We start from the raw sequence: 18,043 nt of genomic DNA on the forward strand, positions 1-18,043 counted from the left end.
CACTGTATTCAAAGTGCCCACTATTATATTCTAACTACAGAATTAGAATAATCATTCTATTTCCATGATTGCAACAGTTCACACAAGTGTTTTGCTCTAAATCGCAAGTCAAATTGTAAAAACATAAGGCTTAGATTGTTTGCCCATATAGTGCAGCCCTACATGGCAGTGTGGAAATTCTCTCAAGTGAGTGTAGGAAACGCAGAAATGTATGAAAATGCTGAAAATTATTTTTCGTTGAATTGAACAGTATGAAACAATCAGAATGGAGAAAGACCCATTGAAATCACTAAGAATGTATGTGTTGCCACCCTAGGGTCACACACACTACTCAAAGCAAATGTATAACTTTTATTCAAAAAACATAAAATAATGTATTAAAAAAACCTTTGTAATACTATATGATGTTTTGGCCATATCACCCAGCCCTAGGTGCACACAAAAATATGCAGGAAGAGCAACCGTCAAGCAGTGAATCAAATTCATTTGGGTGGGGGTTAGGCTATTGGTCCGTTATGCTGAAGCGAAACCACCACTGAACCCTCACCCTGTAGAAAAGGCTTAGGCTATAGGTTTGGGAGATGTCAACCGTTGTCCTATTGTGATTATGTATCCATAAAGCATTGTGATATACAATCGTATTGCCCCCTATTGGCCAACCCACTAAATGTTTTGCAAAAAAAAAAAAAAAAAAAGTGCTATAATGCAAAATCGAATCATGAAGAATAATCGTGTTGTGGGCCTGGGCAGAGGCTAAACGCAAGCAAATATTTTCTAATATTCATTCCTGGCGAAGGAGCTTCAGGGTGGAACAGGTTTGTGTGCGTGTGGCGCGCACATGGTTGAGCAGTGATAGTCTGATGAGGAACGGGATGTCTTAACGTATTGAGTTAGGTTATACGTTATCGGCTGGACAGAAGGAGTCTAATCTTCAGAACTGAATAATAATTACTTTATAAAACAGTAAATAAATATTGTTCTCTCTCTCTCTCTCAAAGCTGTGATTGCCAATTCCTAGGCTTCCCTAGGCTAGGCCTAATAGGAGGATGTTTGCTCTCATTCCCCTGGCTACCTTACGTTTTTAGGATATTCAAACAAATTTGAGAAGGAACCTTGTTACATGAATTATTTGATCGAGAGAAAGCAATGCATAAAACGATGAAAGCTTAGCCTATAGTAGAGCCCAAAGTCATTGCCTATCAGAGAGAGAGAAAAAGGGAATATAGGCTAAACATTTTTTTTTACAGCAAGACAAGATAGTTAAGGAGTGTCGGTTATAAAAAATAAAAACAATGAATAGGTTCAGGCTATAGCCTACGGCCCATGTATCCGACAGAGAAAGTCGCATTTTGTGCTACTTTTTAGTGGAATCCTCCACTCCGCCTGGCCTACATTCCTCTCTTGCGTTCTGTATGTAACATTTATTGAAATAGGCTATCGCAAATAGGAATAGACAAATTACTCGGATTTTCACGTGTGCTGCCCTGCTGTGCGTTGCAAGACTGCTCTTCACTGTGCAGCGCCAGTATAGCTCAAATAGGCTAAACCAGTGGTATTCAACTCTTCCCTTACGAGGTCCGGAGCCTGCTGGTTTTCTGCTCTACCCGATAATTGCACCGACCTGGTCTAAATTAGTCGCTGATTAGAGGAGAACAATAAAAAAATGCAGTGGAACTGGCTTCGATGTCCAGAATTGAGTTTGAAGGGGCTAAAGCATTGTCTGGTCACATATTGATGATGTCACCATGCTATCGCACTAAGCTAGTTTACTTCCCATCCCAGGTACAACAAAGCTCTACCCAAACTGCAAACCCTTTAGGATAAAAATCCAATTCATTTGCTATAAATGGGGTTACCAACCAGTTCAAGTAGAACAATTTATAATTTAGTGAAGTCTGCACATCACCCCGTTCCCATTCAGACAAAGAATCAGCCATGTCAATCTTTATGCTTGTGCCAGTAACTCAGGCTTCTCTCTGTATGGATACGAAAATATTTAGGCCAAAAGTCCAAAAGCAACAGGAAGGGGCTGTAAAATAAGTTCTCTGCTTTGTTAATCATCTACCAAACAAGTCACCAAGTCCATTATTGCCGCTGACCCAACTGGCAGTCTATTTTCACTCTCAAAAACATTAAGCAGAAATGAGGCACTCTGGATTGCGCCTTGCGTGGAATACATTTGAAAGCCCCCCGCAGAGAAGAACCCATGAGAAAAAGTGGAAATGTAAAAATGATACCCTTTGCACGAAGTCACATTTCCGCCTTGGTTTTATTTCAATCAAAACATGTATTCTGTATGTGCTCTCTGTTCTCTCTACATATAAACAGTACATTCAGCTCTAGTCTTGGTTGTGGCAGTACACCACCGTGGATGGGGATTTAATAGATTCACAGTGTACTCAGTCTCTCCAGTAACTACAGCATCACACCCACACTACAACACCAGCTCGTCCAAGCAACTGGCGTTATCGCCCCCTTCCTGGAGTTTGACCCTTCCATTCAGGTAGATGGGGCATCTCTAATTGCCATTAGCACCTGTTAGCCCAAATAGAAGATGTTGAGTTCATCTGCACAGAGCACAGCCTTCTAGGTGAAAGCTGGGGACCCTTTGTACCGTGTAGATTAAGATCCCATTATCCTGAGTAGAATAGTTAGGGGAACACCATCTCACCTTCCATCTATGTTAGTCCCACTTTGTCCCCTTCTGCCAGGCAACAAACATCAAGAAGATTACATGATTTGGTTGACGAAAAGCTCTTTCAGCCTGTGATGCTGCTTGAGCCAAAGAAAAAGGGCATGGTAAGTCCCTTCTGCTCAATACACTGATGGTCACAAGGTGTAAAAAAGAGTTTGTTTTTCAAAAGACCCATCATATGGCCTTTAGCTTGGCACATGAACACTCATCACTTCAGTCTCACCCTTTTCTAAACCTTTATATGATGGAACGTCACTTGGGGTTCTCCTGTCACAACGGTGAGTCCTGTGGTACTTACATTTTGATGTGCCGCTGCTCAATGTCCACTCTGGTCAGCACCTCCTCCTCCAGGTCGGTGTCCCCTCCCGAGCTGCTCTCCGTCACGTCCGAGTCGAAGTTGCTCTCAGCCACGTGCAGGTTGGCTGTGCCGCTGAGGTAGAGGCGCTCCAACTCTGTGGGGATGGAGCCGCTCTTCAAGAACCTGCCCAGACTGTCCCTGGCTCCCAAGGAGTGCCGGCCCGGGCGCCATGTGGCGGTGGTGTCCCCCTTACGCGTTGTGGTGGCGGGAGGCAGCATGCTGAGGGATGAGTCCAGAAAGCCCCCCAGCTGCTGCTTAACGTGGCGCTCCACCTGCTTGGCCTGCACCACCTGCAGCCGCTTGCGTAGCCGCCGCATCCGGCCCTCAATCTCACCCTGGCGGCTGCGGTTGAGCAGAGTGCGCTCCTTCACCTGGGCGTCCAGGCTGCAGAGGGTGGAGGAGGGGGACTGGGGTGCCGGAGAGCAGACTGGGGATCCCTGCTGGCTTCTGCCTGCCCTCTCCCAGTCAGTCACGGGCGACATCAGCTGATTTGAGGGTGTGTCCGGCTGATTTGAGGGTGTATCAGGTGCCACAAAGTGAGCTGGTTGCTGTTGGAGGCCGTTTCCTCCTGCGCTGTGAGAAACCACCAGGGAATGCTTTTGCTTGACGGGTCCCTTTAAGATGGCACCCATGAAGGCCTTGGAGTCCGGTGGAGGCGTTAGGGGCTGAGATTCAGCGCTGGCGGAGGGTTTGCTCCTGTTCAATGCCACCACGGAGCCCGCTGCGCCGGACATGGCCAGCTTCTTGGCTAGGCCATTGATGGCCGCTACGGCTTGGCCACCACCGTTGCTGCTCATGAGGCTCTTCAGTTGTCCTCCGGACAGCTCCAAAGTCTGCCGTTTACTCAGCAGGAAGTCTCCCCCGCCGTTGAACAGCGAGCTGGGTAGGATGCCGTGACTCTTCAGCACAGACTGCTTGATGAGGACTCCTTGCAGTTTAATAGACTCCTTGGTGGAGGGGACGGGGGTCACATCGGAGCACAGGTAGGAAGCCACCAGCGGCTGGAGCTTGCCCAAGGTTGAGGCCGAGGACTGCTGATGCTGCTGGGTCGGCTGCTCCTGGTTCCCGCTGCAAAAGTTGTGGGAGTTTTCGTCGGCGGCGGAGACCTTGCATTTGCCGGTGCCGCTGCTGTTGTGGATGAGGATGTTGCTTGTGTTGCCGTCCTCTGTGCTGCCCGGGGAGAGACTGGAGGACTGGGCAGCCAGTTTGAAGCGGATGTGGTGAGCTTCGGCTGGGGCGTCGGTGAGAGCGGGCGCCATCGCAGCCATGCAGTGCAGAGAGACGGACTCCGCGGCCTGCTCCACACCACCCGCTTACTGCCCTGCCAGAGGACAGCCTGAGTGGTCAAGAAGACACAAAGTCAGACACTAGTACCACACAGTAAAGGTGTGAGATAGACAGCAGACACACCCAATCCTGGTCAGTGACCAACAGACCTGCCTCAAGTAACCACAATAGTGAGCAAACACCTCCTTAAAATGCTACAATGATTAACATAATTTACTCTGACTAAGGCAAATTAAAGATTTTGTGCTTCACTTGATAAATCTAACAAATTATATAAGATAAAAACATTTACTTGGAGAAGTTGAGAAAAAAGGGAGTATGTAGTCTGCTTTAAATTGGCCTATTAATTTACAAAAAGCATGCAATTGGAACCTCTAATTGCATATTAAATAGCAACCTTCATGTTGATAAGCATAGCATACTGCCTAAGACCTAACAAACCATAGTCAGGGAGGTAAGTATGATGTTGCCTGAAAACAGGATTAAAAAAATATTAACATTTATCTGTGAAAAAATAAATTATGCCTTTAGTTGGGGCAGTCAACATTAAGAATATCCAGCAGGCTAGACTACTTTGTGATGTAATAAAAAAAAATGAAGGCAAGTAGATTTATGAGCCCATTTCTTTGTGATTGAACTTGCTTGACTAGCCTACATGGCTAACATGTAGGAAATAATGAAAACAAATGTGGTCAACAGCAAGAAACTAGCCTAGCGGAACCTCAGGCTAATAAATCCTACAGCCAACTACACCTGTGCTTGTGTGAACAAGTTGGCCTTCGTCGTTTAGGACTACTCCCCAGGCTCCTCCTTGAAGAATTATCTGTGCCCTGTGACCATTGAATTCAAGGATAGTCGGATGATAAGGAGGGAAAGCAAAGCAGCCAATGCAAATTATTCAAACCCTACTAGGTCAGATGCAGCAGGGTTTGGAGGTGTAAGCAGGTGGATTTAGCCCAATAATAGCCCAAAGCACATGTCATTCTGACTTCCTGTGTGAAATTCTCATACACAAGTATCCACATTTCCTAAATAATATTTAGGCTACTAGATAAGGATAATGTTCACAAGGTACAGCCTTGCTCGTGGTGCAATTAGTGTGTATGGTTAATGCCAATTTTAAGGGGGACGTTTTATTGGATTGGTATGTAATTCCGGTAAACATGAGAATCTGGTCAAAATTCGATCTAGGGAATCTAGCTACAGACAGAATCCACAATGATAAAAGGCGTTCTGCTTCTCCCTGTATCATCTGTCAGGCGATATGAATGGGGGGGCTCAGTATTCCACCGCAGTTTCTAGTCAGCGCGCACAAACGCCATGTTGTATTTCCGAGGGAGATTCAATGCAATTCATCCACATTAAACCGCCTATTCAGCTATGATAAATCCACTAAACTTGTCCCTATCAAAAGACTTGACGTTTAAAAGGTCAACCTAATTATTATTATTAAGATAAAAACGTTAGATTCATACATTGGCTAATGTTTTCGATATATCAAATTTCCCTTTATTTTCCATGACGCCTTGGTAAAGGATTTGTTCGCACAATGCCCCCTACAAATGTTTACATTTATTGTTTTTGTCTTCAAATTCACGTGACCAGTTACTGACTAGAACGGAATGCATTTCAACAAATTATTTAGCTAGCTCGCTCCAAGTCGTGTGTAGTAAATTATTATGTATCTTATTCTAAATGGCAGCGTTAACGTTTGCTAACCGTGCAGTCAAATGTTGGCTAACGTTAAATCAATAAGCACACAACCTTAGCGGCCTAGCTAGCTAACGTTATATTGTAACGTAAACATAACGTTTGAAAAGCAATAGCTGAAACATTTCACAGTGTAGCTCAGTTCATAACGTTATAGTTTAATAAAAAAATACAATGGCTATTCTAGACATGTACATGATTCTGGCAATGCAATTTGTTCTCTAAAATAAGCCACATGCAAACCACGCTTTGACAATGTGTGATTGCTAAATCATTTTAATAGTTTTTTTAGTCTACTTGAATTAGGTACATTTTTGTCGAATGCTAAACCGGACAAGTTAGTCGGAGTAAAGATTAACCAGTCTTGTTAGCTAGCTAACAAAGAAAAAGGAGGAACCTACCACGTGACGAGGCGCACTATCCGAGTGAATTTCGGCAACAATCCCCCGCAGTTTTTGAAGGAAACGTAAACGGATACCACAAAAAACACGATTTGAATCGATTAATCAGCCATTCCCCTTTCTAAAAATGCAATCCCTTTTTATTTAAGACCCCGTTTCAAGAGCTCCAGATTCGTTCCGGAACCAAGCAATGGGCGAATCAACTAACGTAGCTAGCTACACCTTGCTTGCTAACTAACGTTAACGCGCTAAAGTTAGCTAGCTAGCGCGCCTCGCTACTAGTAATAGCAAGTAAGTGTAAAAATTGTCCTTTCTGGTCAAAAATACTAATGTTAATTATTTTACAACAATCCTTTGTCGCAAACTCTGTTCCCCACACCCTAAGGTGTTTGAGAAGGCCAGTTTTTCTGGTGTTTGAGAAGAGCCTATTTTCTCGTTTTAGGGAGAGACGCTCAGAAAATGGCGGCTTGCTCCTCTCCCTCTGATTTGAGTCTGACAAACAGAAGTGGTGGTGGTGTGTGAATTCTGGTAGGCGGGAGACATTTCTCATTCTCGCCGCTAGACTGAAGGGCAGACAAGAGACTACGTGAAATGCCCAAACGTGCCATAAGAGGGAGCTTCTTAAAGCCTTTCTCTGTATGTGCATATCAAAAGTGACCCACAAACAAACCTGGACAAAAGGGTAAAAGCCTCCCATGACACTGTATCAAAATTGTACTCGCTACACACGCAATAACATCTGCATGTGACCAATATCATTTGATTTGAATTATTTATTTTATATCTGTAGTGCTCACTGAATGGCATACCACGAGAACAACCTTTACCTAAAGTATTTGTATCATTTGTCATGAGACAAACAATAGAGTTGTGCTAGGCTATTCATACAGCTGATGTACCAATAAACACAATGGACTGTGTAAGGATGTACAGCAAGCAGTAGCTGCTAGAACCAAGTGCACCACAGATGTATACATCCTCCTTACAGATAAGCTAACTGTCTAAAATTGCATTGGAAATGTCTGCTACATTGGCAGAGTGTGATGCAATAGTGGGTGCTTGTTTTGCCCTCTGGAGGGTGAAGATTTAATTTTAAGCCCAATGAAAGGGTTTACCACAGAAGTGTCAAACTCATTCCACGAAGGGCAGTGTCTGCGGGTTTTAGTTTTATTCCTTTCAATTAAAACCTAGACAACGAGGGGAGTTCCTTACTAATTAGTGACCTTGATTGATGAATCAAGTACAAGGGTGGAGCAAAAACCCGCAGACACTCAGCAGCTCCGTGGAATGAGTTTTACAGTTTATAAGACATACAAACTCCACCCACCCAAGTGATGCAAAACGAATCAGTGCAATTGCTTCCGCTTTGGTTACTCAAACGCTACGCTCCCAGTGTAGCAGATATGTTACTCTCCTGGGGTGTGTTCAGTATGACAGAACGGTGTGCAATGTTGAATTCAACAGAAACGGTACTGTACAACCAGTTAAAAAACTTGATTATGGTGACCCAGAGGACAATTACTGTATGGTGTGCTGCACGAGTTTTGCAATTCCAAAATGATCACACCCATATTGATCAGGCCACACCCACCAAACAGGAGAAAACATACCTCAAAGGCTGTTGAAGAACAGTGCACACCGTTTTTGGGAAACGTGTCGTTCAGTACAAACCATCACACAACATAGCAAACATTGACACAAACTAAAATGCACACCTGGGGTGTATACATTACGCCGAACAAAAACACGTTTCTATTGGAAAAATTCAGGTAGGTCCCTCCCAGTTCGCTTGTGTTTGGTTCTTTAAAAACGGTAAATGGTTCCTTTGCAAGACTTAATGAATACACCCCAGGTTTGTCAGTGATTTGGTCCCTGTTCAACTAGACATTTGACACAATGTGCCACTTTACAGCAAAGTATTATTACACAAACTTTTCTAAAATATAGGTCTCCAGGTTGTTTCTTAAATCATCTGTAAGTAACTTCATTGAGGTACAACATTTTAAAAACAGGATGATTTGGACATGAAGCGCAAAAATGCTAATATAGGTACTATTGACTTGCACCGTATTTGTTGCACAAATGCATAAAAGTTAGCATTTGAAAGTGGCCAGGTAAACAAAACCAAAGCATGGATTGTGGTCATATCTTGTCCATAGACTCCTTACAGAGTAAGGAAACAAATATGTAATTTAATAATTTCAGTGAACTTTCCCTTTTTAATTGCATGACAAAATAAAAGTTCTGCAAGTGTGCACAAGCAGGCACAATGAAGAGTCTTGCAGGGGACTTTTATTTTGCTGTGTGGTGAAGTGATGACATAATTAACCTGCTCTGGCGACCCACATTTATAGGAAGAAGTTGTTGTAAAGTCACGTAAGACAAACATCTAAACGATGGACAGCAGAATGCAACAGAGCGCTTATTACCAGAATATTTGCTAACATTTTACATTCAGACTCAGCGAAAATAGTCACCACTGGGCAGGTGGTTTTTATAACATACTGTGGTAACAGCAAGCGATGTAACGTCTGCCTATTGCGCTCGGGCCGACCGGTCTGGTATGTTGGGTCTTTACTAAAAATGTCCTGTGAATACTTTGTACGATACTTAGACCTAAACATGGACCAATTAATCACAGGGTATCTGCAGATTCCATGAAGTTGAATTTAAGACTTTGCAAGAACTTTTTAATGCCACTTGGAATGCATTTTAATACCTATTTTGTGCACACCACATACCTGCTAATATTCCCCTCCAGAAATGAGCCCATGCTGTCAAAAAGCTGTATTTTTAGGGCTGGCTCTTTCACTATTTTTACCATAATGGCTGCTGTGGCTACTGCTAGCTAACAATAAGACAAAGGTCAGTTTTCCCGGGAAAAATATTAGTATTTCAATCTCCGATGAAGCAGTGTGGATAAAAATGTTGTACAGTGGCATATCCCATCCCTGCATTGAGGTATGTTTTCCGACCCACATCTCACGCCGGCTCCACTGTGTCTTAATGTAACCATTAATGCGTTCTGACCCCAGTGCAGCTCAGTGTAAACAAGCATAAAGGTAGAGTCGGCAAATTCTGGCAAACATAATGGGCTAATCATTAGTTAGATCACAAACTAGGTGTTCAGAATTTTGGCTTTGAACCGATACCAATACCAGCTAATGATACTCAATACTATAACAATACCACTGTGAAAAAATGCCTTAAAGTCAGATATACAGCACTGTTACTGTTTAAAACACGTGGTCAACTCTCCATCTGGATAGCTAGGCCACTGGATGTGCAGGCTTTTGATCCAGCACTGCTCAAACACACCAGTCAGCTTAACAAAGTCCTGTTGAGCAGTTTATTGGTAGAATCTGGTGTTAGTGGGGCTGGAACGAAAGTCTACACACTCAGTAGCTCTCTTGGAGGTATTATGCTATAACAGACTACAACCAAAAAGTCAAAGAAAATAATTCCCTCATTCAGTGAATCGAGTATCAAATTACTATACTTTCAAGCAAGGTAGCTAAGCGGGAGGGCTGGAGACCAACTTTTTCCAGTGCCAAGTAAGTCATGAAATAAGTTAATGCCTTCAGAAAGTATTCGCACCCCTTGACTTATTCCACATTTTGTTGTTACAGTCTGAATTTAAAATTGATTAAATTGTGATTGTCACTGGGCTCACACAATATCCCATAATGTAAAAGTGGAATTATGTTTTTAGAAATGTTTACAAATTAATTAAATTAAAAGCTGAAATGTCTTGAGTCAATAAGTATTCAACCCCTTTGTTATGGCAAGCCGAAATAAGTTAAGTAGTAAAAATGTGCTTAACAAGTCACGTAAGTTGCATGGACTCATTCTGTGAGCAATAAGTGTTTTAACATGATTTTTAAATGACTACCTCATCTCTGTACCCAACACATACAATTATCAGTAAGGTCCCTCAGTCGAGCAGTGAATATCAAACACAGAATCAACCACAAAGACCAAGGAGGTTTTCCGATGCCTCACAAAGAAGGGCACCTATTGGTAGATGGGTAAAAATGAAGAAAAAAATAAGACATTGAATATCCCTTTGAGCATGGTGAAGTTATTAATTAAACTTTAGATGGTGTATCAATACACCCAGTCACTACAAAGATACAGGCGTCCTTTCTAGCTTAGTTGCCGGAGAGGAAGGAAACCACTCAGCGATTTCACCATGAGGCCAATGGTGACTTTAAAACAGTTACTGAGTTTAATGGCTGTGATAGAAGAAAACTGAGGGTGGATCAACAACATTGTAGTTACTCCACAATACTAACCTAAATGACAGAGTGAAAAGAAGGAAGCCTGCACAGAATAAAACATATTCCAAAACATGCATCCGGTTTGCAATAAGGCACTAAAGTAAAAAAAAAAAAAAATGTCCTGAACACAAAGCATTATGTTTGGGTCAAATCCAACACATCACTGAGTAGCACTTCATATTTTCAAGCATGGAGGTGGCTGCATCATGTTATGGGTATACTTGTCATCGGAAAGGACTAGGGAGCTTTTTAGGATAAAAATAAAACAGAATAGAGCTAGGCACAGGCACAATCCTAGAGGAAATGCTGGTTCAGTCTGCTTTCCAAAAGACACTGGGAGACAAATTCAACTTTCAGCAGGAAAATTATCTAAAACACAAGGCCAAATATAAACTGGAGTTGCTTGCGAACACGACATTGAATGTTCCAGTTGACTTAAATATGCTTCAAAATCTATGGCAAGACTTGAAAATGTCTGTAATCGCTGCCAAAGGTGATTGATTCTAACATGTATTGACTCCGGGGTGTGAATACCTACACTACAGTTCAAAGGTTTGGGGTCACTTAGAAATGTCCTTGTTTTTGAAAGGAAAGCAAATTTTTTGGTCCCTTAAAATAACATCAAATTGATAAGAAATACAGTGTAGACATTGTTAATGTTGTAAATGACTATTGTAGCTGGAAACGGCTGATTTTTAATTGAATATCTACATAGGCCCATTATCACCAACCATTACTCCTGTGTTCCAATGGCACGTTGTGTTAGCTAATCCAAGTTTATTTTAAAAGGCTAATTGATCATTAGAAAAGCCTTTTGCAATTATGTTAGCACAGCTGAAAACTGTTGTACTGATTAAAGAAGCAATAAAAAAAACTGGCCTTCTATAGACTAGTTGAGTATCTGGAGCAGCATGCATTTGTGGGTTCGATTACAGGCTCAAAATGGCCAGAAACAAATAACTTTCTTCTGAAACTCGTCAGTCTATTCTTGTTCTGATAAATGAAGGCTAAATGCCAAGGAGGAAACCTGGCACCATCCCTACTGTGAAATATGGTGGCGGCAGCATCATGATGTGGGGATGTTTTTCAGCGGAAGGGACTGGGAGACTAGTCAGGATCAAGGGAAAGCTGAACGGAGCAATCCTTGATGAGACTGGGGCGAACGTTCACCTTCCAACAGGACAACGACTAAGAACACAGCCAAGATAACGCAGGAGTGGCTTCGGGACAAGTCTCAATGTCCTTGAGTGGCCCAGCCAGAGCCTGGACTTGAACACGATCTAATATCTCTGGAGAGACATGAAAATAGCTGTGCAGTGACGCTCCCCATCCAACCTGTCAGTGCTTGAGAGGATCTGCAGAGAAGAATGGGAGTACTACAACAAAGTACTGAGTAAAGGGTCTGAATACTTATGTAAATGTGGGGTATTGTGTGTAGATTGATGAGGGGGAAAAAAACAATTGAATCAATTTTAGGATAAGGCTGTAACGTAACAAAATGTGGAAAAAGTCAGAGGTCTGAATACTTTCCGAATGCACTGTAGGTGAGAAATCAATTTTGAGTTCAGGCTGTAACACAACAATGTAGCTATTTCATCTATTAGTTCAGGGAATGCATGATGGATATATTTTGATGTGCAACATGTCAAAATAGGATCCAGGGCCTCCCGGGTGGCGCAGTGGTCTAGGGCACTGCATCGCAGTGCTAGCTGCGCCACCAGAGTCTCTGGGTTCGCGCCCAGGCTCTGTCGCAGCCGGCCGCGACCGGGAGGTCCGTGGGGCGACGCACAATTGGCATAGCGTCGTCCGGGTTAGGGAGGGTTTGGCCGGTAGGGATATCCTTGTCTCATCGCGCTCCAGCGACTCCTGTTGCGGGCCGGGCGCAGTGCGCGCTAACCAAGGGGCCCAGGTACACGGTGTTTCCTCCGACACATTGGTGCGGCTGGCTTCCGGGTTGGAGGCGCGCTGTGTTAAGAAGCAGTGCGGCTTGGTTGGGTTGTGCTTCGGAGGACGCATGGCTTTCGACCTTCGTCTCTCCCGAGCCCGTACGGGAGTTGTAGCGATGAGACAAGATAGTAATTACTAGCGATTGGATACTACGAAAATTGGGGAGAAAATGGGATAAAAATTTATAAAAAAAAAAAAAAAAAAATAGGATCCAGAATAATCCCATATTTTTTTCTCTTTAGAGATGAATTTGCCTGCATGTTTTTGTGCATATTGACCTAGGCTATTTACCACATGAGGTGGGAACTCAAAATACATCAGCTAGGTTGCTAACTCTAAATATGATATTGTTGCTAGATAGCCATGCAATTGATCTAACAGTACATTTTATGTACAAAAACTGTCCATTGGTAGGCCTATATAGGCTACTTGATGTATATATCACAAGTGACACACTCTGCTCCATTCCGCTGGCGCATCATCTCAATTACGTCCTATGTTTGTAAATTGGTTATTTCCTCTATTGACAGTTGAACTTTTCCCCCACAATTACATTTCAAAATGTTGATCAACTGTCAGTAGCCTATGCTTGTGCTTAACAGAATGCATCTCTCAAAGGGGGGAAAGGGCGTTCGAGTTAGCAGCGAAACAGGGACAGGGCAGATACTTTCATTGCCGGAAGCAGGTTAATGCACATTAGTGTTGACCAAATAATGGTTTTAGAACCCCAAAAAATCTGTAATTTTTTATCCCAGCAAGGGAGTGTTGTCTTCAAATTGTATAGGCCACCTTGCCATTTCCTCTTTCACCTCTGGCAATGGCTCGACCTGCACATGAACTGCGCACATGTGGATAGCGCTCTAACATCTTGAAAGTGCACCTCGTATTATTTCATGTTTAAATAAATAAAAAATTGCAGTGGTGGAAACAATTAAGCAGCAGTCAAAAATATAACGAACAGTCATCTCCATCACATTTTTTAAGACCTTTGATAAATTAAAGACGACTTAAGGCCTTTAAATTAGATAAGTTAATTTAAGGACCACGGACACCCTAAATCACATTCACCAGACATGTTCTGCCCAATGCTCGGGAATCATCTCCCTCCAAACACCTCCCCCAGTCTGGTGTACTTCTGATTCTGAGTCACACCTTGCAGTCCTGTGATTTGCTAGGATCCAATCATTACTTTATATTTGTTTACTCATACACAGGCCAGATTTGAGTCATTATTTCAGGCTTATTTGCCCTATGCAGTTGCTGCTGGTCTTGTATTGCAGGGCTCCCTTGCAAAATAGACCATGGTCTCAATGGGCCTTCCTGCTTGAATAAAAGGTTAAATAGCCTTAGGACGAGGTAAGGGACCGGACCGACCCCCTGACAAACCAGCAAGTTGAAATGGAATTTTATTCAACATTCTGACTCGCAGTAGGGCAATTAATTTGAATGCATGTTTTATGGCGATATTCCAAAATGCCTGTATCGCAAGAATATAGCTTTTCACACAAAAAAATCTAATTTATGAGCATTTGTCTGCTTGTTCTCATGTCTTTTTGGTCTTGTCTCCTTTGTTCCTTCTGTGCTGTGTGCACCTTCCCATTTACTCAAATCCCACCAAGCCCCTCCCCCTGCCACTCACAACAAAGATGAGAGATTCCTTCTTCCTCTCTGACAAGCAGTTTCAACTAGCTATTTGAGGTTTGGTCCAACAGAATCAGTCCTATTGACACCGAAAGACATTGAGACATTATTTTACTGTAACCTTTCTAAAGATACATTTTTTATGTCTCAACTCCTCAAATTGCACGCAGAGCAGACTACTAAAACAGGAGTATCCTTGAACATTGATTCTGGAAAATGAATGCTCAGTTAGTCACACAATTTACCACATACCCCCTAGCAACATTTTAGCCAAAGACTGTTATACGAGCTGTCTAGTCTGTTTAATAAATGTGCAATATGCATAAAACAATTAAGGTATTAGCAACTCGTTCTCATTCTGAGAAATAAGGTAGGCCAATTGACTTCAACATCTGAACAAAGTAAACTGGCTAGCATGCTGTTCAACCAGTTGAAGACGTACAGAAGGATGTGTTCATAACAATTCAACTTTTCTCTTGTTAGATAGCAAATAGATCCAAGATGCTAAACTTGAAATAACAATTAGCTGGCTACTCACTAGCACGTGGGCTTGTGCTTGAGAGATTGTTTATGAGATCTGTACACAACTTCTATAATGCCTGCTACAAGAAGTTAGTCATTATTAATGAATGTGCATTGTGCATGTTATGGTTAAATTTTAAACAAAAAAGGGCATTTCCATAAAGACTTGAAAGCCAGATCAGTGATTATTAGGTATAATTTCACAAGCACTGAACACATTAGATTATTGCTGACTGTTTAAAATGCAGTGTATTTGACCTTTACACTGTACAACCAAGCTCATTTAGAGATCGTGAATCGCTTATAAGTTTGAAAAAATATCAGGACATAATTTAAGCCATATTGCCCAGCCCTACCCCGCAGTGTTCTTTTCCGAGGCTGCTGTACATCACTGTGCATAGCATTTCTTGTGTGTATTATCGTGTTAGTACATTTTGACCTGTTGAATTAGTTATACATACCTCAAGAAGATTAATGACGTTGTAGTACAATGTAGTTAGGCCTACACTTTTTATTTTTCCATCTCTTACCTGTAATGTATGATCCATTTGTGAAAAACAGTAGCCTGGATCCAAATCTCCAAAACTCATTGCAAGAAGATACTACCTAACAAAAAATGTGGGTTAATACAAATAAATAGAAAAATAAAGGCACCATTGGTTGTGTCCAGCTTTATGCTTCAACCCCAATTGAATGGCATAGCCAAATGGCACATCTACAAAACATGACCTGGGATTTGCACTTATCTCAACAGAAGACCACCTTCGACATCTGATAAACGTATTATTTTGGAGTGTAATGTCCCTTTAAGACAGGTAGCGCTAGTGCTAGCTAGCTGTGCTAGCTACGTTTGATAACGTTACCTAGCTAACGTTAGCTACTAAGTAGCAAAGCTACTGTACAAGTTAAACATTAACATCAACTAACGCATGTAACAGTGCATTTCAGCGCAATGATGGGCATGATATCACAGAAATAAATACTTCCCCAGTTGGTCTGAAATCATATCATGTCTGTCATTTAAATATTTTGATACTCTCTCCCTCAGACCGCTCACAAAAGCTAGCTAGCTGACTAAGTGCAGCTAACTAGTAGTGACCAATATAATGCTGTTTTATGGGCTGTTGGACTGCAAAAATAGAAAATACCGATATCACAAATAAGTCTGTCGTTGGACATGCACTAAACGTTTTTCTTTTTGCCAATAAATTAGTTTTCTGAACAAAAACAATAATATGCACGCTCACCTGTTCGCGCAGTAACTAACCGATCCTTGAGGTGACAACACCCACCTACAAGCTTAGCGATTGGCCAGTGCTGTGAATCTGCATTTTTTTTTATTGGATTACGTAGCTGTCGTTCTTTGTTAAAAGCCTTAAAGCGGAAATAGTGAAGGGTCAGTTGTATCCCATATCCCATGGTGGTCTAGAATTCTTACTCAAATGCAACTTTGATATGGGTAAAATCCCTATTAAGCTTGCACACTTTCATAAACAAGTACTTCTAACTTGGAACCTCATGTACAAACACATTTTTTCCCCACATAGGTATACAATCTGGAATAATAAAGACATAAAATACAAAAACAAGTCTTTATTTTTCCAGAACTGATTTGACAACAACATTATTTGGGTTAAACAATTATTGAATAATGATGGACAACTATATGATTATCCAGCATTTATGAGAACACACATTGTTACATTCACTCCTGAGGAGTATCAAATTGTTGTTAGAGCTGTCCCTAAAGGTGCTATTCTTCTTTTAGGAGAATATAACACTACTCCAAGTGCAACTATTGAGGAATTTGTAGCCTCAATACAATTAGAAGGAATTGACATTTTAAACTATAAATGTAATAACATGTATATAAGGAAACTATGTCAATATGTTACTATTCCCTCTGCTAAAATGTACTGGAATGCAGCCCTAGGACAAGTGAACTGGAACAAAGTTTTGTTTGTTGTCTGGTAAATATTGTATATCTAATAAGGTGAAAGAAGTATCATACAAACTCATTCATAGAATCTACCCTGTAAAGACATTTATTATACACAGATTTAAAATAGCTATTGATAACAAATGTGTATTTTGTGGTTGTGACCCAGAATCTCTTGACCATTTATTTTGGGACTGCTCTTATGTCAGAAGATTTTGGAGTGAGTTAAAAGATTTTATTTAAAAGAAACGACTATTAATGTTAATTTGAGAGACTCTGATGTTATGTTTTATTTTGATCCAAATGATATGGACCCTGATTTAACTTTCATTGTTACTTTGTTCATCTTTCATGGAAGATTCTGTATCCATAAAATGAAGTGGGCAGAGAACAAACCCTTCTTCACATTATTTAAGATATCATTTCAAAATAATATTTAAATGCTCAGTAAATGTAAAAAAAAAATAAAAAAAAGCAATACGCACCATAAAAGTATTTAACAAATTGAAAATGATTCTTGATATGTAAAAAAAATCAAAAATAAAAGTATCCCATATCCTTGGGACGTCTATACCCGTACCTTAACCCACATACCCTTACCTTAACCATTTGAAATGTCAACGTCAACAGTTATTTTGAAATACAAACTAATGGATACATAGTCTACGCATACTTTCCATAAATCAGTCAGGCCAATTTGAGGCAAAAGCCGTTTTGAGGCAGTGTTGATTAAATTCCACCACAGTTCCCTTGGAAGAAAATTCTTGCTGCAAACCAAATAATCAGATCAAATGACATTTTATTGGTCGCATAGACATTCATATTTAGCAGATGTTATTCGGGGTGTAGCGAAATGCTTGTGCTCCGAGCTCCAACAGTGCAGTAATATAAAAAAATACACAACTATACACACAAATATAAAAGTAAAATAACGGAATTAAGAAATATATAAATATTAGGATAAGCAATGTCGGAGTATAGAGTATAAATATTTACAGTATATATGTGACGGGATGTAAAGTAATTATGGAGAGTAAAGTATGTGAATAGAATATGTAGTATATCTGTAGGATATAATAGTATATAGTATTGTAATGAAATAGGCAGGGTGCAGGTCTCAAAACCTCCAGCGCACTATCGACTATGCCCCAAAAGTATGCTCAAACGGCAGCGTCGATATGGGTCGTTTGTACATAACTCCCTCCCATTCATTTCAATGGAAGGACAGCGGAGAGGGCGGGGGACCTTTGGGTGGTGCGGTTG

General features: G+C 41.3%; 1 protein-coding gene across 3 annotated transcripts in view; it reads right to left on the reverse strand.

Moving 5' to 3' along the window:
• Positions 1-16,125, reverse strand: part of kansl1a (KAT8 regulatory NSL complex subunit 1a) — a 60,280-nt gene extending 44,155 nt beyond the window's left edge. The window contains exons 1-3 of one of the 3 annotated variants that reach the window (XM_038991539.1): positions 16,089-16,125; positions 15,372-15,447; positions 2,994-4,389 (exon numbers count right to left, since the gene is read on the reverse strand). In XM_038991539.1, coding sequence (XP_038847467.1) covers positions 2,994-4,321 — 1,328 coding nt within the window. In that variant the 5' untranslated portion in view covers positions 4,322-4,389; positions 15,372-15,447; positions 16,089-16,125. The other 2 variants (XM_038991538.1, XM_038991540.1) reach the window with 2 other exon arrangements.
• Between the last annotated feature and the right edge of the window lie 1,918 nt (positions 16,126-18,043).

The sequence above is a fragment of the Salvelinus namaycush genome, chromosome 4, assembly GCF_016432855.1.
Source record: "Salvelinus namaycush isolate Seneca chromosome 4, SaNama_1.0, whole genome shotgun sequence".
NCBI classification, from domain to species: domain Eukaryota; kingdom Metazoa; phylum Chordata; class Actinopteri; order Salmoniformes; family Salmonidae; genus Salvelinus; species Salvelinus namaycush.